Source organism: Morus notabilis, unplaced genomic scaffold (genome assembly GCF_000414095.1).
Source record: "Morus notabilis unplaced genomic scaffold, ASM41409v2 Scaffold124, whole genome shotgun sequence".
Lineage (NCBI taxonomy): Eukaryota > Viridiplantae > Streptophyta > Magnoliopsida > Rosales > Moraceae > Morus > Morus notabilis.
The window spans coordinates 62,300-84,194 of record NW_010361697.1 but is presented as its reverse complement, the minus strand read 5'-3'; the positions used below and the strand labels follow the sequence as shown (position 1 = coordinate 84,194).

At 31.1% G+C, this 21,895-nt stretch overlaps 2 protein-coding genes and 1 non-coding gene across 4 annotated transcripts; all 3 read right to left on the bottom strand.

Moving 5' to 3' along the window:
* Nucleotides 1-875: 875 nt before the first annotated feature.
* LOC21405374 (ACT domain-containing protein ACR10) lies at nt 876-4,200 on the bottom strand. Of its 2 annotated transcripts, XM_024167233.1 has the most exons (7): nt 4,106-4,200; nt 3,828-4,027; nt 3,213-3,431; nt 2,808-2,913; nt 2,008-2,344; nt 1,640-1,924; nt 876-1,462 (listed from the first exon to the last, which is right to left on the bottom strand). In XM_024167233.1, exons 2-7 carry the CDS (start codon nt 3,979-3,981, stop codon nt 1,325-1,327), a joined length of 1,239 nt encoding a protein of 412 aa, XP_024023001.1. In that variant the 5' UTR covers nt 3,982-4,027; nt 4,106-4,200; the 3' UTR covers nt 876-1,324. The 2 variants fall into 2 exon arrangements, with proteins under 2 accessions (XP_024023001.1, XP_010098797.1); XM_010100495.2 differs by lacking the exon at nt 4,106-4,200 and having other exon boundaries at nt 3,828-4,046.
* An 11,856-nt stretch (nt 4,201-16,056) lies between these two features.
* Nucleotides 16,057-18,684, bottom strand: LOC21405373. Its single transcript, XM_024167242.1, has 4 exons — nt 18,553-18,684; nt 18,366-18,443; nt 17,693-17,788; nt 16,057-16,330 (listed from the first exon to the last, which is right to left on the bottom strand). The coding sequence occupies exons 1-4, from the start codon at nt 18,553-18,555 to the stop codon at nt 16,259-16,261; spliced, it is 249 nt and encodes an 82-aa protein (XP_024023010.1). The 5' UTR covers nt 18,556-18,684; the 3' UTR covers nt 16,057-16,258.
* An 80-nt stretch (nt 18,685-18,764) lies between these two features.
* On the bottom strand, nt 18,765-18,838 carry TRNAI-AAU. The gene has a single exon. It is a non-coding gene; the product is annotated as a tRNA-Ile (tRNA).
* Nucleotides 18,839-21,895: the final 3,057 nt, after the last annotated feature.

The following is a 21,895-nucleotide window of genomic DNA, read 5'->3' as shown; positions in this document are numbered from 1 at the left end:
ATCTCGCTCTTTTTTATATTTTTATTATTTGTTGGTTACCAATAGTAGTTGTTCAGTGAATAATCACAGTTTTGTCTAGCTGAAGATTTAAATCTAGTAGAAAGTGATGTTTTACATTTGTATATAAAATCTAGATCACAAAATTTTAGCAAGCCAACCATACAAGAGATTAGAGGCCACTGAAGTGACATAGTATCTTCATAAGGATAGGACTTGTTCTACTTAATAATATATATGAACCAATAACTAAGAAAAGTGATAAATGTCTTATTTGTTAGCTACAATTTTTTTTTTCAACTTTATAAATAAATAAAAAAGTGAGAAATGGAATTTTTTTTTCCAGCCATACATAAACCCATCTTAAAGTCTTGTAATCAGTGAAGCAGAAAACTCCACAACGTTTAGCCACAAAAGACACCATCTATCCTTGTCAAAATTAAAATTTCAAAATACACAAGTACAATCCAAAATAGGAATCATCCGTTCCGGAATAGAATAATTAAGACATTAAAGTTGAGATATATATATATATATATATATATATATATCAACGGATTGTAAATTTAAGTTTGAGATTAGGAAGACAAAGGTCCCACTTTCTCTTCTTTGGGCCATGAACAACAAAAATAAGGCCAATCAAAGATCATCAATGATGTTTTACCCCATTCTTTTGTTCAAATATCTTCCCCAAAAGAAAATATCTATATTTGAACAAATATATTCACTACATTTGGCAAAACAACAATTATCATGAGAATCTTGACCTATAAAAGTACAAAAGCCAACAAGAAACACTACACACATTTGTTTATCAAGGTATGGACTGCAATAAGATGGAAAATTCCAAGATATTTCTTATGAAGTTTTTACCCTTTTGTTGATACTTCTTATCCTTTTTAGGGATAGAAGGTGGTGTACTTGATTAATTCTATAATAGGACTCACTCGAATACAAGATCTTAACATTCTGGTGATCAATGAAACGTGATTCTATTGTCCCATTTTTACAAGAGCATAATTTCAGATAGCATAGAACACCAACTAGAAAACCGGAATATATTTACCTCTGTACAATGATTTTAAGCATACAACGACGTGAGAACTTCACTCTTTCTTCTCTATATTCTTGCTGCTTTTTACTCCCCCTTTTTTTTTATACTACAAAGTTAGCATGAAAAGAAAGCCGGGCCTTCTAGTAACACACCTATATCTATATGTATATTCATCATTTACACATCTAAGAGCTAGAAGGTAGCAGGGATAAGTGTGCTGTACAGGAGCTCATGGCAATCTCCGAGTGGTTTCATATTTGCATTTGTTGAGAATCACTCCCAGCCCATCAACATCTTCCACACTTTTCCCTCGATCGCGTTTCTCGGAACAGACGAGATGTCTCCTTCATCAAGCAAGACTCTGTAGACCTCCCATTCCCGACCTCCGATCATATGTCTCCGAATCTCTGCCTGAAGAAACAATCAGCAAAATAACTTGTCAATATAGCAGAATTCTTCAATAAATTGTAAGTCATGAAGACCAAGTATATTTTGCATATACGGAAAATGTCAAGTGTGGTGACAATACTAATGCTTTTAAGGCCAAACCAGGGAAAGCTAAATACTATAAGAAAGATCAGCAAGTACCAAAAAGATGCCCGTGTTGAGCATCTTTAGCGCAAGGGTGATGTCATAGAAAACAAGAGGCCGGCCCTTGCCAGATAACTCCACGGGGTTTGTAACGAACAGCTCTGTCTCAGGACCCCGGCTAAGAACAGCAACTCTGAGAGGACGGAGTAGTTCCAGTCGCAACCGAGATGCCAATGATTTCTGCTTGCTCGGATCAACTATCTTCTTTCCATCAACTTGCATAATGAACAGATCAATCTCACATTGCCTTCTTTGTTTTACAGTGAACCGTCCATATGAAATCTGCTTGCACAATACATTTCGGATATTAAATCCACATTTCATGCAAATATTCAGTATCATTCAAAGATAACTAATTCATTTACCTGGATGTTGTACTCCTTAAGAGTCCTCATTATGTCGTAAAGGAGACCTTTGTGATCTTGGCAAATGATTTGGACGAGTGTGTGGGAAGGACTCAACAAGTTGTCAAATGCGATGGAAACACTGCTTGAAGTGAGTGTTCCACTTGGAAGTTGATTTGGCATTTCTAGTACAAATGTGTCTTCTGTGATTGCAGATGGAAGAAAAGAAGACGCCTGTGAACAGGCCGTGATTTCAGAACCGACCTTTTCTACATCACAACTTATCATCGCATCCCCCAAAACGGCGTTCAAGCACTCACGTGTCTCTTTCCTCCTCTCATTAGTATGTAGAAGCTCCCTGACAAGGACACGTGATCAAGAAAATCAGTTCACATTTTCGAACCACAGAACTGCAAGAAAATGTAGTGCAGGACTCAAATCTGAAACATCAAAACATCCGTTTTAGCCTCCACTAATGTCTTCTAATCACGTCACTATGGATGCTTGATCTCACAGTACTTGAAAACTTGGATTCGGAATGTTTATAGTCTCGTATTCACACAAACTTAAGGAAGAATTTTGATCCTTTGGAGACGGTGTTATTCCTTTTTGCAACAATAAAGGTTGGGATGTTTTTGCCAACATGTAAACTTGCACACTCCATTTACATACTGCCATGGTTCGGTATCAGTTTGGAGATATTTGGAAGTAATAATAAAGCATATGATTAGGACTTCCATAACTAATAAGAGAAGCTAGCAAAGAACCCATTATATTTGAGGAAAGACAACCTGTAATTGTATAGAATGAGAATTTGCTACCTGGTGTCTGTGATGAAAAACATATTTATGGCTCTCCCATCCGGGGTCGTCGAAACCTTCACTTTCTTTATAGTCAACTCGAACTCACAAAGAACCCTTGTCACATCTGCCCATTGCAGAATTTAACAAAAGAATGAAAACCACCAAATTAGTCACAAACATAAATCATCTCATTGTTCATCACCCAGATACCCAATAAACATTCCCATGACAACCTTAGAGACCTAACAACACAAAATGGGGCTCAAAAGGCTATAGCTCTACTTATTTTTATTCTTTATAAGAGTTTTTTTTTAATCTAAAAAAAAAATTCACATTTCTTTCATAGAAACACCAAACCATAAATCAACATGGTTATAAACTGGACATTCCAAAAAACATGTACACAGACATAAACAGAATTACCATGTAAAAGGCCTCTTCGGTCATGACAACACAAGGTCAAGAGAAACACATCAGGAGGCTTTGGCGGCCGCACTTCGGAGCGAAAAAAGGAGATTTCAGAGGCTGAAAAACAAGAAGGACAGGCCTCAACTAGCCTTCTCTTCAACAAATTCCACCGCGTCTCCGATTTCCCAATCACCCAGAACACCAAGTAGCACCATTTCCCATCCGTAGACACATCTTCAAAATAAATAAATAAATAAAAATTAATCAAAAAAAAAAAAAAGAAACCATCTTGTTTAGCATACATACTAATAAAAAATCTCACTTGCCCATGTCTTGTTTCACAGAAATAAACAAAAAATACATCTTTTTTTAAACAAACAGAACCCAGATTATATTATATTCTTGCAATATGAATATATATTGGAACGTTAAAAATAAATAAATAAAAAAGACCCATCTAGTTTATCACACATACTAATCAAAAACCAAAAAGCAAACTTTGTTCCTCCCAGTGTATGCCCAGCAACCAAATAGAACCCAGATTATATTATATTATATTATATCCATGGAATATGAATACATAGATACATATACAGACATCGCAGCTATATTTCTATATATAGTGGTTACCTCCTTTGACAATGCTAAGACCAAAGAAGAGAATGATGCGACACAAATCACAGCCCAAGCCGGTCTTGTCAGGGCAGTTTATTGTAATCTCTGTTGGCGCTCCTTCTTTCTCTGATTGCCTTATTATCACCACGTCCTCTTGTAATACTCCCATATCTTCTTCTTCTTCTTCTTCTTCTTCTTCTTCTTCTTCTTCTGAGCTGTTAATTAATTTCTTGGTTGTTGTTTTTTAGGAGAAAAAAAAAAGAGAATGGAAAAACAGAAGAAGAGAGTTTTACTATAAGGATCTCTCTACTTTTTTGCTTGCTTTGCTCGCTCTTGTTGTTGTGGTTTCCTTGTCTTAGGTTTTTGCATTTCTTTTATTTTCTTGTTTTGGTCTCCCAGTGAGGGTACTTTTCTATTTATTTATTTATTTCCTAGTGAAGGTACTTGGAAATCAACGGCTGTGTTCTTAAATATTATTACTAGAGAAATATTTTGTAAATAGTAGTCTTCGTTAAGTCTGATGTACCGTTAGATTAAGTTTTTTTAATTAATTTTTATGTGATTTTATATAAATTTAATAGATAAATTACTTAACTTATTGATATATTAATGTATCAGAGAATGTCTTATATAATGAACTATTATATAATGAGTTATTATTATGTTATTGTTAGTAATTTCACAATTATTTTGCATAATTGCTGACAGAATAATAAAATTTAAATATTACTTTCATAATTCAGTGCTATTAATATTTTTCCCTATAATGAATTCTAAACTCGAATCAGCGAAACGAACGAGGCAAAAAGAAAGACCCTTTTTTTTGCTGAAAATTAAAAAATATATATTTGGATATGCACCTTGTTGTTGTTGGTTACACAGTCGCGTTACCCTTATATTACCATTTTTGCCCTTCAATTTTCACTTTTTGTCATTCACTTGTTTCTTTCCTTTTTCACCCCCCTTTTTGACAAATGCTATTACATAACAAGATTAGGAGATCTGTAAACCAAAAATCATCCACAACACCGTCAAGGACAAACTCAAGCAAGTTGAACATAGAAATAAAAATAAAAAGTGGAGAGACCACTTCCGTTATTACAAAACAAAAACAAAAATAACAAATCAAAACACAGATTCTAAGAGACAGAAAACACATCACCATTATTTGTAAACCACCATAAAATGGAGATGAAACCCTAATACTACAGGAAAACACCCTATTAGAAGACAATCCGTGCAGTCAAAAAAGCCGAGTTGCATAAATCTGTACCAAGCCGGAGTTATCACAAATGAAATGCTAACAAGCCGCTGCGTGAAGCCACACAAAGCCGCCAATGACCACCCATCTCGATTCTCGACACATAAAAGGGTAGCCAAACGCCGCTACCGGAATGCAGCCCTAAGAGAGAGACACTCAAGAAACCCTAGCACCCCTCAAGCAAGAGAGAGAGAGACACTTAAGAACACCCCAAGACGATCAAAGGTATTTGGTGGAGATAATAGTTACTTCTTAGAGTTTCATATTTTCATATACTTGTGCCAAAATTTTCATACTACTATATTTTAATTCAGTTTTTTCAAAAAGATATTTTAATTCTTTTTTTATTGATTAATCTTTATCAATTTCTAAAGGTCAATGCGTTTTTTAAGGGGTGGTAACGAAACTGGTGAAATGTTTTCCCCCTCTCTTTTTTTCTTTTGCTTTTTGTTTTTTCTATTTTTATCCTCTCTCTATTTTTCTCCTTTTCATTTACCTTATTATGCATTTTTCTTTCTTCTTTTTCCTAAATAGACCTTCATAAATATATTTTTCTTTCTAATTTCCTGTTAAAATAATCTTTCCTCATACATATTTATGTCAAGTTTTTTAAACCTTCTTTCCGTATTGACGAATTGTTCCCGGAAGTGAGGCTTTTTTCTCTTTCTTTTCTTTTTTTGTCTTTTTTTTTTCAGTTTTTATCTTCTTTACTCTATTATACATTCTTTTTTTTCCTTTCTCCAAATAATATCCTAATAAACATATTTTTCATTCTTATATATTTACAGAATCTCGCACGCATACGCGCGCAGTTTCAACTACTTGTAAAAAAAATGTTATAATCAAAAAGTATTTCCCATATGAAAAGGTTTTTTAAATGTAAGTTTTATCTTTTACTAAAAGGGAAAAAAATCCCAACTTTCAAAATATTACCAGTTGGTGCAATAATTTCTCAAATCTTCCATTTTTACCAACTAGGGTTTTTTTTTTTTTTTGTAAAAAATTGTTGCCTATTAGGAAATCAAAAGGACAAGTAAAAATCGGTTAACAAATGGGAAAATAATTGCAAAACAAAAAGATGTAAGATCTAAAAAGAAACTTTAAATCCATTAAAAAAGTTTAAAAATTGCACGAGAAGATAATGTGTATATTAAGTTGAGTATCACTTTAAAATTTATAACTCGGTTGTTTCATGCATTTAAATTTATAATTGTGATTCTGTTATAATATTTTTCTCTCATAAAAAATTTAAATTTAAAAAAATTCTCGCTAACGATCCTCTTACAAAATTTAAATTTAAAATCAAAATTATTTATGAACCAATTAAGAGTGCCGGCTCCACTTCAAGGACATTTAGGCAATGGCTTAAGCCTTAAGGCTTCACATCCAAACAAGGCCCTATAATTGAGGTATCATTTACTCTACTAATTTCTTACATTATTTTTATTGTTTAATAATTATTTAAATTAAATATTAGTCCTTTTTAAAAGAAGATGCAACTTTTTGAGCATCACATTGAATTTATTAGTCCTTTATTTTTTATTAATATCATTTTAGTCAAATAATTATATTGATTAAAAGAGTATTAATCTAGAATATATGTTGTTTAGTAAAAGAGATGAGAAGTTGAAAGAATATGTGATAATTTTTTATTTAATTATTATATTATCCATTTTACTATTTGTTAATAATTACTTTTAAAAGGTAAAAAAATATTTTATTTTAATTTTAAATAAATTAATTGGATTCTTTTATCAGGATCTAAACATACTAACAAGTTCAATAATTTTCTCCATATTGAATTGCATTTTCTAATACTAAAAGCATGGATTCTTATCCAAAACGTAAGTAGAGCACACAACATCATCAGGTGGTGATGACATGGCTCAACCATATTGGTCTGTCTTTAAAATATATAACATGTTTAGTTCGTTGATTCGAGTTTTTAATTTGAGTTTAAATGTGACTTTATGTGAGAGCTTTTTACTGTAGTAAAAAAATTAGATGTGACTGTTTCTGAGAACTTTTTACTATAAAAAAACTCAAATCGGTGAAATGAACGAAACCTATATTATAAAACATGTCGGCATCGCATTCACTTATTTACGGATAACTTGGAACCATCTCATCAGACGATATATCGGACGGAAAATATAGCAAAATCTCTTAGCCGCCAGCCATCACGTGTCGGTTTAATATTATTAAATTATTATTTGGTTTTTGTTGATTACAATTTAAGTTATAATTTTTGTTTATTATTTTCTTAATGGATGGTCCCCATCACGGGAAGCAAAGTTCCTTCGTCAATTCTCTCCCTACTTTCTCCAATCTTCATTTAAAATTAGTTGCCTTTTTACATGCACTCTTACCTAATTTTCTCTCTCCTTTTTTTCCCATCAAAGTCTATTAAATATTAAGGCACCAGTTAGTTTGTTGATGTTGATTAGAATTTTTATTTTGAAATATAATTTTATATGAGAGTTTTTTACTGTAGTAAAAAAGTTAGATGTGACTGTTTCTGAGAGCTTTATATTGTAGCAAAATTTGAATTCTAAACTCAAATTGGTGAAATAAACAGGATTTAAAATACTTTTTGTACAATATTATTTTTTTTAATTTATGCATAAAATTTTATTTCCATTTTAGTATTGAAATAAGAATAGAAGAATATTCACAAGGTTTTAATTTTTAGTATTAAAATTTGGGAAATAGTAGAAAATAAGTCAATATGAAAAGCTTAAGAAAGTATATAGGCCAATTTTTAGTTATAGAAATTAATAGGCCATAACTTGTCAAGTTATGGTTCATAACTAGATAAGTTATGGACAAACTTGTCAAGTTATGGTTCATAGCCAGACAAGTTATAGATAATTATGGACAATAACTTGTCAAGTTATGGTTCATAACCAGACAAGTTATGGACGAAAACAGTAATTTGGCCTATTTATTAACTTATGTAAATTATTGGCCTATTAATTTTAATTCATCTCAAGTCTTGGCCTATTTCTCTCTTTCTCTCTTAAAATTTTAAGAGTAAAGACACCCTTTTGTAAGTTGTAAACCCCTATTGTATATCCAAAACGGATTATCGAATGAAAAAGAAACATGTTTTTGTGAACGAAAATTTTTACCATTTTTTTTATGATTAATTATTAAATGCTCAACTAAAAGAATGAGGTCAGGGGCACCATTTCATGACGCTTGATGGAGACAAATATTAAAAAGTAACGTTTATATGATAATGTGATTATTGAATTAAACTGGTGAATACAATTGAAAATCTTGAAAAAGTATATGCAAATTGAAAAAAATAAATGACAATAATAATTGAATAGCATCATTAAGAATCTTTCTATGAATCAGTGTAATGCGCACCTTTGATCATGTACTTGTGCCCTTTTTCTTTATTTTCTAGTATAATGCCCTAAGAATATAAAAATATTACAAAAAAATTATATGATAAACCATGTGATAATTATCACGATTTTTTTATTTTGTTTCTCAAATTTTCTTTTTTTTTGAATTTGAGGATGGAGAATTTAAACTCTTCAATTTATGGTGTGATTAGATGTGAATTACTGCTAGACTATGTCTGCAACCACTTATTTCTCCATTTTTTATCGGGCACTTTATGATCAAATATATTATGAGAAATTTGTAATAAGTTTAAAAATTAAAAGAATGTGTATTTCTCATTCAACTCATGATGTATTTAGTTGTGAATTATCGTTAGATTATACCTGCAATTACTTGTTTCTCCATTTCTTATCGAGCACTTTATGATCAAACATATTATGAGAAATTTGTAATAATTTCAAAAAACAAAAGAATGTGTATTTCTCATTCGGTGAGTTACATTTGCTATGTTAATGGCACATTCAAGAAGTCCATGAGTCATTGTGAGAAATAATACTAACTACCCATTAATAATAAATTGATTCTATGAAATATATACGAAGAACTCTTACCTAACTTAGGTTGTTAAATTGTCAAAGACTAAACCACACCAACCTAGTTGAAAAGAAGAAAGAAACGAAAAGGAAAATTTAGGAAAACCATCAATGCAAGAAATAGAAACAATGCATATGTATATATAACCACACTCATATATATATATATATATATATATACATAAATATGGAAAATTTTCATTTTAGCACCTTTTGTTATATCAAAATTTAAGTTTGGTATCTTCTATTTTTATAAATTTCATGTTGGTATCTCGACATTTTAAAAAATCTTGTTTTCGTACCTCATATATTTTAAAAAAGATTGTGCTACCGACATAAAATTTTTTAAAATAGAGGATACTAAATTTAAATTTTAATATTACAGAGGCTATCAAAATGAAAATTTTCCTATAGATATGTAGATATATAGTGTCTGTCTCACACAAGAGCAACAAAACCAACGGTAAACCCTAGTCCCACGTGGTAACGTATGCGTAACTTAAAATCAAATTTCCATAACATCATAGTCAATACAACAATAATATGTGCAGACAAACTTTCTTTTCTCTTCTTTGGATTTTTTTTTTTAATTTTTGGATTTTGTAAATAGGGTGTGATAGCGACTTCAAAGTGTTGAAATTCACATGGATGAGACTAATTTCCTTTGGAAAAAGGTTTGTTGAGACATACAGGTCGTGTTCGGAATTTATCTCATTTTTATTTTTACGTTTTTGGATAAAGAAAAAATGAAAACGTTTTTAAAACGGCGCAATAAAAACAAAAACTGAAAATGAAGATGATTTTTTAGTTTTGTGTAAAATGAGAGAGAAATGAAAAATGGCTTTTAGTCGTTTTTCATTTTTTATTTTTATTTTCTCATCTCTCGAGCAAAGAGAGAGAAAGAGACATTAATAAGGTTTTTTATATTGAAAACTATCTCTTGATAAAATTACCAAACGCATTTTTAAAAATGATTTTTATTAGAGACTGAAAACGTTTGCATTTTTATTTTCATTCATAAAATAAAATTATTTTAAAACGAGTTCTAAACGCGCCCAAAACACTTTCTTGTTCCTCCAATTATGACACACTGATTGAATTTGAGCATGACGACAGCCTTTCCTCATTTTGCCCAAGCTGATATATCTCATTAATTAGGCTCTTTTTTTACCATTGAATCTTGAATCTTAACTAAAGTACCATAATCAGGGATTAACTAGGGTATGAAAAATAAGGTATTTAACGCATTTATTCTTTGAATTTTTAATTTTAATAAGTTACTCCCTCAATTTATAAAATTATTGTAATATGTATTATTAAGACACAAAATTTCTAACATTTCAATTTAGATAAAAAATAAATCTTTTAATTATTTAACTTTTAATCTCTTAAATCTAATAAAAATTTTGAACAAATTAATAAAATAAAGCATATTACAATAATTTTATAAATTTAGAAGTTAATTGTTAAAATTAAAAGTTTAAAAAATAATTTATTAAATTACGATAAGTTTAGGAGACCGTCACTGTAAATTGGAAAAAAATTAGTTGGCGGTTAATGTTTCGACCAATAACTTATTAGATTAGACGTGCTTACTTTTATGGACGTGTTGGATTTAAAGTCGAGTGTCATTGTCAGTGTCAATGTCGTCGATTCTTAATAGTTGAATTATAAGTGAGCCTTTTAAGTACTAACATCCTATAAGGACTCATCCGTAGAGTATGAGAAAAATACTTCACTAGTGTCGAACGCCATAACTGTTTGTAGGTCTAGTAGCGACATATTATTAAGTTTCGTTTATTTTATCGATTTGAGTTTAAAATTTAAGTTTTATTACAGTAAAAAATTCTTAAAAACAGCCACATCTAACTTTTTTATTACAATAAAAAACTCTAATATAAAGTCACATCTCAACTCAAATTTAAAACTCAAATTAGCGAACTAAACGGACTCTTAATAAGAAGAAAAATGTTAAAGAAAATCTTAGTAGTGTGTTTGAAATTATATTTGACCTAAGAGTACCACAAAGTGAGTTCTTTAAATTTTAGTTAAATTCTAACTAAAATAGTTAGAAAGTTATTTTAACTAATAATTTTTTAGAATATCTCTAAGGAAGCTCTCTAAATTTTAGCTAAAATTTAATTAAAATGACTAGAAAATTATTTTAGCTTACATTTTTTGGTGATACACTCCAATTATACTCTTTATTTTATCTAAGTATAAATTATTTTAATATTTATTGAGTTTAAAAATATAAATAACTTCAGTTATTATAATTTTAAACAATAAAATAATACAAAAAATTAAATAGCTAGCTATATTTAGCTAGTGTGAAATTGATTATCCTAACCATTTAGCTAATGGTTGGAGTGAAGAAAAATTAAATTCTAGTTAAATCATTAATTATTTTAGCTAAAACATGAAATAGCTAGTATGGTTGGAGTTGCTCTTAGTAAGTCACTCTAACCACACTCTCCATTTTAGTTAAACGTAGATTATTTTAATATTTTTTGAGTTTAAAATATAAATAACTTTGTTTAATTTCTACTTTATGTCAAAACAAATAAAAAAATAAATAGCTAGTCACTTCTTACTAGATATATTTAGCTAAAAATCCTCGTTCATTTCGCTGATTCGAGTTTAAAATTTGAGTTTTGCTACAGTAAAAAGCTCTCACAAACAATCACATCTAACTTTTTTGCTACAGTAAAAAGCTCTCACATAAAATCACATCTCAATTCGAATTAAAAACTTAAATCAGCGAACTAAACGGACATACATGAATCATAATGATATAAGGAAAGCGGAACACATGTAATTAAAAGTTAATATTTCTATTCTTACTTTCTTTCCAAAGTGTCACCACTAAGTTCATGATTAACCCAATGATCGATTGTCGGAATATTATTATATACTCCATGTTCTTAAAGCTAATTCCTCCTTTACACTTTGGAAAGCATTGGGCCTCATTTAAAAAATTATTGAAATATTCATGCCACTACCCAATAAAGTATTCATGATCAGTCAATTAGAAAATGTGTTAAACGTGGAGAAAAGTATGTTATTATTTTTTTCCAATATTTTTTGCCAATTTTCTTGAGCATATTCTATATTGACCTACTCTCTTTTATTTAAACTAGTTGAAGTACGCACTCGAGATTTTGTAGGTAAAAATAAAAAATATATTTATAAGAGTCTCATTTAGAGAAATAATAAAAAAATGTATAGTGGGAAAAAATATATAAAATGAAAAAAAGGGGAAGACAAAAAAGGAAGAGAGGGGGAACTCCACTTAAGAAACTTTTTATAAGGACAACACGATTAAAGAAAAGAAAAGAAAATAGAGAGGGATATGTAAGGAAGAAACCATTTAAATGAGAAATTAAAGAGAAAAAATATATTTATGATAGGGTAAAAAAGATAAGAATGAAAAAGGACAAACAGAAAAAAAAAAAGAAGAAAAAAGAGGGGAAAGTAAAAAAATAAGAAAATAAGAAATAAAATACCAATTACAAATGGAACTCTACTTAAAAGCTCATTCTCAAAAAAAAAATATATATATATATTGGAAGAAGAAAACAAGAAGGATAAAAATAATAAAAATAATAAAAATAAAAGTGTAAGAAAAAAAAAGTTAAAAAAAAAACTTACGAGAAATGTTTTGTCAAGCATCCAAAGAAACTCATTCTGAATTAGTATATAATATAAATAAATATAAATATAAATATAATATAAATAGAAGTAGAAGATTTATTTTTCTTTTTTTTTTTTCCTTTTTACATACAATTTCTGATGAAGAGGTCGTAATGAAATAAATAACCTTGATTATTTAGTTTAATTATCATTTGTTACATCTGCTACAGTGAAAACACATATAATGGAAAATATATATAATTCGTTCATATTGGCGATGAGATCATGATATAAATATTGTATTATACAAACATAAACATAATTACACATGTGAAAACAATACTAACACAACACGATGTTTCGTATTATTCTAAATTATCAGACAATAATTATCCATATTTATAGTGTTTTTTTTCTTTTTGAAAATATATTTATAGTGTTTTCACCATATTATTCTAATAATTTTCAGCAGCCGACTTGGACAATTATTCCATGGCCGGTTGCCTTGTCGGTTGGAATACGTGGTCTTGTGGGGTCCCAACCCAACAAGTGGCCAAGGAAAAGGACTTGGCCCAATTATCTTCCAAACATTTTGTACCAAAGGAAAAGTTAATTTAATTGGTCACAATGGACAAAAATAAAAATTGAATTAGCCTTAATTAATTATTAACATGACAAGGCAATGTGATAAAAGTGTACTTAAGTAATCGGATGGTATCCTAATGTTATAATACAATAACGTTTCATGAAAAGCGGCTTTGAATATTCAAAGGGGGGACCAAACTAGTTGAGGGAAAAATAATGTAAAATTGTGGTAGGCAAAAGTGGGTAGAGGATACAATTAGGAGAACCATAAACGTTTATAGCGGGTGGACAAAGATTCCATTCAAAAATGGAGGATCCTATGATATGATATAAAAAAAGATACCATATCGATAGAACACAATTATTATTAACCATAAGATTTTCATTAAATTTTGTTAAGTTGTCATGTCTTGATTAATATATGATGTGATTTTAATGTGATATAAACTATTTAAAAATAAGTCATATTGATATAGTATTTTTGTATTTTTTTTTTCTTATCCTACTATAATATTCTCGAATATTCAATATTAGATATTATAAGAGGCGATTTGAGATTGCAAGCGTGGCTAAAGATTGGAGTAATCCACACCAAAATTATGAACATGAGATAGAAAGCTTTTACCAACCAATATTGTATAGCAGTAAGACAATTTGCCAATTATGCTAAATCAAACAAGTTTATAACTTTTATGATTCTCGGCATGTCTTTTCTAGTGCATCTTTCTAATTGCTTCCTTTTACCATCTTTATTTGTGTCAAATTTGACGCGTATAATATAATATAATATAATATAACAACTGGACAAACGTTTCCACCGCCAATATGTGGCATGTGGTTTTTCTTAGCTGCCAAGTAAAGCACCAAACATCAGAAGCATAACCTTAGAGAAAATGTTACGCTAGTCACACTACTCACCAAACCAGATTTCCTTCTATAATATGGAAGAACACGACCATCCAAACTTGGAATAGACAATTACTAATATTTTTAATGCTTTTATAATTAAGGTTATCAAAATACTATAATATCGTTCATGCGTTTGTGTAATACGTAATTTGCTTTAATGTAACATCCAAAACATGTAGTCCAACACATGTAACATTAAGTGTTACACACACATATGATCTTTGTTACATAGGAATGCAAGAAAAATTACGGCCTTGTTCACTTTACGGATTCGAGTTTTCAATTTGAGCTAAGATGTGACATTTTCTGAGAGCTTTTCACTGTAGTAGAAAAAATTAGATGTGACATTTTCTGAAAGTTTTTTATTATAGAAACATAAAACTGAAAACTCGAATCAGTGAAATGAACGAGGCTTACATTTATCGATGTTACATAGAAATACGAGAAAAGTTACATTTGTTAAACTCTACGGGTGAAAAACTTAAGTCGCATTCATTTTACTAATTCAAGTTTTCAATTTTAATTTTTATTACAGTTAAAAATTCTCATAAAAAGGTACATCTAACTTTTTCTTTTACCGTGAAATTTTTTTACATTAAATCACATTTTAACTTAAATTAAAAATTTAATGCCTCGTTCATTTCACCGATTCGAGTTTTCAGTTTTAGGTTTCTACAGTAAAAAACTCTCAAAAAATGTAACATCTAACTTTTTCTACTACAGTGAAAAACTTTCTAAAAATATCACATCTCAGCTTGAATTGAAAACTCGAATTTACGAAATAAACGAGGCCTAAATCTGTAAACTGAACAAACGAGGTCTTAAGATGTCACCTATCTATACACGCACAAACGCACAAACTGTAAAAGGCACGTCCTTTCTACTAAGTTGGGCTCTGGTTTATGGTACTAGTAGTGGACCAAGTCTACAGCCCATTATACAGTGTTCACTTCAACGTCAAAGAGACAGAAAATGGAGGTCCTGACCTGTCAACCATCTCTATGAGAGACCCCACAAAATCGTTTCCGTAGATTCACCAAATGGATATAGTCTTGGAGGGCTCGCAAAAGCTAAAATCATTTAATCGAAACGACCCCACTTTTTCAATATTAGATAGAATTCCAAAGCAGACAGCCAGATATTGCTTTGAGTGGACGTGTCATCCTTTTTTTCCTCTTCTTTTCTGCTCTTATTCACACATTTTTGCACAGTTCTCAAGCTCCGCAAGCCATTATAATTTGAACAATATTATAATACACTATTTACGAATAGAAAATCGATCCTATAACATGAAATGTATAGATAAAAGGAGATAAAAGAGACGTTTATTTTCTGTATTCATCTTTAATTTTAAATCATAATTTATAATTTTTTATAATATTTTTTTCTCACAAAAAAATACACGTAAAACGAAAATAATTCTAACATAAAATTTATAGATAGAAGTGTCCAATACTGGTGGTTCCCCTAAGCATTTTTCATATAATTTGCAATTTTGCACTTACGGTTTTTCTTTTAGGCCTTCCATAATTCAAGTATAGTTATTTCTAGGAAATTTCACTACGCTACTGGAAATAAGTTCTCTTTCCCACAGCAGCTTTTTTGTTCTTTTGTAAGTTTGAAGAGGTAAAAAAGGCTTTGTAAAACTACGAACTTGTAAGCATGAAAGGTTAGATTTGACATTGGAACCAGAAGATATTGTTACTCGTGCGCTTCATAACTATAAATTCATAACAAAAGCATTTTTTTTTCTCTTTCTAAGACTATAAGTTGGAAGAGTAGAAGCTCATTATAAGGTTTGGTTTCGGTTCTCCAACCACACCTTTCAACGGTATCATGGGATTAGCCGCCTATGGCGGAGCCAACCAAAATGGAAAAGTTTTATTAAGAACACCACAGAGAAAAGGAAAGGGTAAAACAAAGTAACTAGATGAAATTTTTTTAAATTCCAACATCTTATTTTAATCAAGTACGTAAAAATTAGTTCTGTTTTGCACCCAAACGATTCAAAAGGTCAAGCCTTCCTTGCCACCAACAAGGCTCAGATTCTTACATACAAGGTTTTAAAATCCGACGGGATAGAAAAGAGGGAGGGTGTGTTTCCGAGTTCATTCTTCCTTGCCATGATCTACCGGTTTCGATACAGGATCTGCCGGACTGGATTCAGCCCCTTCCCCTACCTGTTTTGACATGCAAATTCAGTGACCACTTAAGGGGAGACATTGAACAACAAAAGAAGTAACAACAACATGAAAGCAACCATGGCAATAAAAAAGAAACAAGTTTGTGTAGGAGAAAGCAGCGGTACACGTAGCTACAATCATGGAAACTAGTGTTGTTTCTAGGTATGAAGCAATAATTCGGGTTGTTAGTTTCTGGGTGTTAACTTGCATAATATCAATAAAAATCGACCGACGGATAATCGGTAGAATAAGTGACGTCTTATAATGTCGAAATAGAAAAATAGAAAATCGCTATTTATTTCCTTGGAATGAAAAATTTATTCCTTCTCATACCTACACAAAGCTTTTAAAAGAAATTCAACCCATCTTCAATATTCTAATTAGAAGCAAAGAAGCAACACAAATAAAGTTCTACTTGATGTCTGATCTCAGACATAAACAATCAAATATTCAGCTTCAATCAGTCTTTCAAGTGGCAAACATCAACTGCTTATGAATTTCTTTCTTAAAAAATGCATCTCCAGACTCAGCCTGTAAGACCGATTTTTCAAAGACAAACAAGCAGAGTGTTTCCAACACGTTCGAAGGCTAAGCTATAGATCAATTGCCTACTTTCTTACCTCCCATGTCAGTGATCTTCCAGACAAACTAAACCCGATATACTATTCAACTAACACTAATTCAAAATCCCACCATCCTATCTTACACGCTTTACCAAGCTCTAATCGCTATCCACATTGCTGAATTCAAACATCCAAGTTTGTCATCCAAAACACCATGCACTATGGTTATATCAACAATTATTTTCGCTTGAATTGTTTTCTTAGAACGTATCAATTCAAGACAAGAACTGACAGCAACTCTATATATAAATGAAATTTATTCCTCACTAACAACATTTGGCTTCCCAACAGCCATGATCGCTTCAATTCCTACGCAACAAGCTGCAACCATTTCAGACTAGCATCTCAAAAATGGACAACTGTTACATTTTACACTACCCACAAATTTTCACAATAAACAAAAATAAGGCACAAAATTAGCAAGCTCTAAAGCTATTTAAAAACCCCACCTTATCTTATCTTACACCATATACCAAGCTCTAATCACTATCCACATTGCTTCATCACTCCAAAACACCATGCACTCTAGTTATATCACAACTGTTTTTGCTCAAACTATTCTCATAATAAATGTACCAACACAAGGCAAAATAATAACCAAAAATTATAACCCCCCCGAAAAGAGGGGAAAAAAAATCTAACAATTTTTTCCAATAAACAAAATTTGAGGCACAAAATTGATTGGTCATAAACTAAGCAAACACTCATAAAGAGAAACCTGATCAGAGTCACTTACTTTGGTGTTCTTATTAGCTGAGGGGTTGTACGGACATGCCGGAGGAGCCCTCTCTGGCTTCCTGTACTCCCACCCAAGAAGCCCATAAATTTTGCCCTAAAGAACAAACGACAACAAAAATCGAAGCACAATTTATACATTCTTAAAAAAAAAAAATCCTTTCTTTCAAAGCTATCAGCTTGTATTGTAACCAGAATAAAAAATTGAAGCCCATAAATTTTGCCCTAAAAACAAACAACAACAAAAATTGAAGCACAATTTATACCAAAAAAAAAAGAAAAGAATCCTTTCTTTCAAAACTATCAGCTTGTATTGTAATCAAAATAAAAAATTGAAGCGCACAGAATTTATACTAAAAAAAAACAATCTTTTCTTTCAAAACTATCAGCTTCTAATCAAAATCAAAATTTGAAGCCCATAAATTTTTCCCTTAAAACGAGCAATAACAAAAATTGAAGCACAATTTACACTGAAAAACAATCATTTCCTTCAAAATTACCAGCTTGTACACAAAATCAGATATTTGTCCCCAAAAACAAAGAACAAAAAAATTGAAGCACAAATTATACTAAGAAACAATGCTTTCTCTCAAAACTATCAGCTTCAAATCAAAATCAGATAATTTTCTGACAAAATTAATTGAAACAAAAAACATTATTTGATCGGAACGTACCATGATGTAATAGAAAAGAAGAGGAAGTGCGTTGACGACGGGGATCAGGAAGAGAGGCACTAGACACATCAAGCAAACCTGGAAAATTTTTATTCACAACAAAACAAAAATCAGAAATTTAATTAACTCCAACTCGATCAAAACAAGAATTTTTTTTTAATACGTCAAGAATTTTCGTTGAATTTACCATTGTCGTTTTCTGTGTAGGATTGAAGAAGAAGAAGAAATAGAAATTTGGAGGGTAATCGATCACCGCGAATGAAGATTTTGGAGAATTTTAGATTTGCGTTGAGAGATTTTTCGTTTTGTTTTTGTTTTTTTTTTTGGGCACATAGTGATTTTCGAAACGACAAGTCGTTTTATTAAAAAATTAAAAGAAGAAGAAAAAAACTTAACAATTGGCCCATGCAGGTCTCGAACCTGCGACCTTCGCGTTATTAGCACGACGCTCTAACCAACTGAGCTAATAGGCCCGTTGGTGGAATTTCAAATATTTTTAAAAATATTGTAAAAGTCGTACAAAGAAATCCACCCCATCACTTTTTCTTTTCCCTTTAAATTACAAAGAGAGACCGTAAAAATTTTCAGGGAATGTCGATGGTAAGTGCCTTGCTTTCCGTACCGATAGGGTACGAAACGTAGGCCTTGATAAAAATGGAACGGTTCAAAATGATAGTGCTCACTGAAACTAAAATAAAAATAGTACATCTGATTACACCTTCCTTTCAAATTCCATAATTATAATACTACCCCATATTTATAAAATTTGAGTTTATATCCAATTGAATCTGAACCATTAATTTTATTAACTTTAGATCTCAACCATTAACTACTAAAAAACCCTAACCTCATCCAATTAGATTTCAAAAAAAAAAGATAAAATTTTTAGAACTCATCATCTCCCACCATAACTCATCGTTGGCACCTCAGCTTCTCTTTCGCCCAGTCTTCCATCGTCGATCCGCTCCCCCACCGTAGCCATCGTTCTAGACTAACCTCATCGCCCAACCTTCACCTTGGCCCCCACGTCCGCCCTCGTAGCCATCGGCTTTTGCGCTCATGTACGTCGTTACCCTCCACGCCATCACCGTCGTCAGAAAAAGGTTGCCCTCCCCGGCAGTCGCTTGTTGAGCTTTTGGCCCCTCGCCCCCACCTTTCACGGCCTCACTGCATCAGAACCTTCGGCCCTCACCTTCAACGAACTGCAGGTCGCAACCACGAGATGGTCTCTTGAACGGTGGGTCTTTCGGCCAAGGCTGGCAACATGAGTCACGACGATATGACAACACAATTTGAAAATGACACGAATTTTTGGTGTTAGGGCTGAGAAAAAAGATGTTTAGTTTAGAATTGAGTCGACCTGAAATTGACACGAAAAGCACGGGTTAATTTCAGATTGGACCCGCCAAACCCGAACACGACACAAAACTCATAAAAAGCTAAATATATATTTTTCATTACATATTTTAAATTTCATTATGAACTTGTGATATATAATAGTTATACTCAAAATTTTATATTATTATTTGCTTAATTTTGATGGATGTTATTATATTTTAGTGTGTTATGAATTTTAAGTTATTTCTAATAAGTAAAAACTAAGGTCTCGTTTAATTCATGGATTTGAGTTTTCAATTTGAGCTGAAAAGCTTTTCACTGTAGCAGAAAAAGTTATATGTGAATTTTTAACTGTAGCAAAACTGGAATTGAAAACTTGAATTTGTGAAATGAACGAGGCCAAAAGAAAAGTATATAATTTTTGTGTCAATTTCAGGTTCACGGGTCAATTTCGTGTCACAGATCATTTTTGTGTCATGTCGTGTCAACCCGTAAAGTGATCATGTCGTATTCGCGTTGCGGTTTTTAAAAAATTTTGTGTCACTGGTCGTGTTCAGTTTGACTGTAAATTTAAGAAGAAACGATCAAAACACGACATGAACACAACACGTGACACGAATTGTCACCCCTATTCGGCCTACCTACAAATGCCGAGACCCACGCGAGGTCTCTCCGGTGAGCATCCGTCAGAGTCTAGGCTTTACATTTTTTTGTGTTTGAGAATTAATTTGTGTATCAATGGAGATAAATTTTTTTTTGGATTTTGTCTCATTAGTTAGGTGAAATTTCTTTGAATTGTTGTAAATTTCAGAATAACATTACGAATTGGTGGGCTAGCATCGGCATTAAGGGTGAGAGATTATGTTTAATTGGTCCTGATTTTTGGCTTATAAAATCAATTTATGTATTTTGTTAAAAATTTACATGAGTGTGGATTCAGCTTGATGTTTGTTGGATTGTTTAGATTTTTGTAATTTTTGTCTCATGAAGATTGTCTGATGAAGAATACATGTGAAATTTTTGTAATCTTTGTGAATTGATTGATTTTTTTTTGTGATTTTTTGAGTGTTTTGGTAAGGCCGTGATGCTGCCATAATTGGCGGTCGTCGGCTAGACTCACATGGCTGAGGGTTGTGGCATCCAGAGAGATGTCATAGTTATGGGTTTGAAGTTTACTTTTTAAAAAATATATATTTTGATGTGTTTTGTTCTTAAATTATTAAGAAATTAACATTTAGAACAACTATAAATGGTGTAATAATATTGTAATTACCTTTTTAAGAGCTTTGAGAAATAAACGAATTTTCATTTTTGTTATAAAAGTGAATATTAGTATATAAGTTGTAAAATAACTATTAAGTATTTTCGTTTTTGTTATTAAAGTGAATATTAATATCATAAGTTATTAAAAATAATTGTTCTTATGAGAGCAATCTGTAATAATTAATTAAAAAAAAATTTTTAGGAGGAGTTTGTGAAATATGTTGTTTTTGTTATTATATAAAATATAGGGTGTGATATTGTATTTTAATAAAACTAAGGGTTATTTTTGTAATTATATTGACCTTTTCAGGCTGTAATTAGATGTGCGCAAGACTATGTATTCTCCTCCTAAATTTTAATGTGAGCCATCTGATTCACCCTACCGGTAGAAAAAAAGTAAAGCGCTAGACATCCCAAATTGGGATCCAATCATTGTGAAACATTAATGTCAAGTGGACAAAAATGTTACATCTATCAACTACCCTACAATATTACTTAGGATTAATTTTGAAAATTCCTCTGAATGTAACACACTTTACCTTCTGAATTTTAAAAAGTAACATTTATTATTTTTGAACTTTGTTTCGTTAACAAATTTTTCCCTTCTGTTATAATGAGTGACGGAATTCGCCACGTGTAAGGCACATAACCCATATGAGGAAGGTAATTCTGGACTAATTCTGAAACCAGATCTCTTACACTGAAATCTAATTTTGGAATTAAATCTCTCGTACATAAATTTTCTTCACTATCAAGCCACTTTCACAAAACTAAAACTGTTTTGAAACTAGCAATGAAATTAATCTACCAATAAAGAACAATAGAGCAAAATAAAATCTAAAATTAAAATATTAAGAAACCAATTGCATATAATAAGCAAAAATAACAATCACAAAGAAAGAGCAATGGCTCAAAAATTAAAACCCGAA

Excerpts from the sequence above, each read along its gene's own strand:
- LOC21405373 (XM_024167242.1), bottom strand. Across the intron at positions 17,789-18,365 it reads TTCTTTTCTATTACATCATG|GGCAAAATTTATGGGCTTCT; the intron begins GTACGTTCCGAT and ends TTTGTTCTTTAG. Across the intron at positions 16,331-17,692 it reads CAGCTAATAAGAACACCAAA|GTAGGGGAAGGGGCTGAATC; the intron begins GTAAGTGACTCT and ends ATGTCAAAACAG.
- LOC21405374 (XM_024167233.1), bottom strand. The coding sequence starts at position 3,981 with ATGGGAGTATTACAAGAGGACGTGGTGATAATAAGGCAATCAGAGAAA. Across the intron at positions 2,914-3,212 it reads CCGAAGAGGCCTTTTACATG|ATGTGACAAGGGTTCTTTGT; the intron begins GTAATTCTGTTT and ends TGCAATGGGCAG. Across the intron at positions 1,925-2,007 it reads TTAAGGAGTACAACATCCAG|ATTTCATATGGACGGTTCAC; the intron begins GTAAATGAATTA and ends TTGTGCAAGCAG.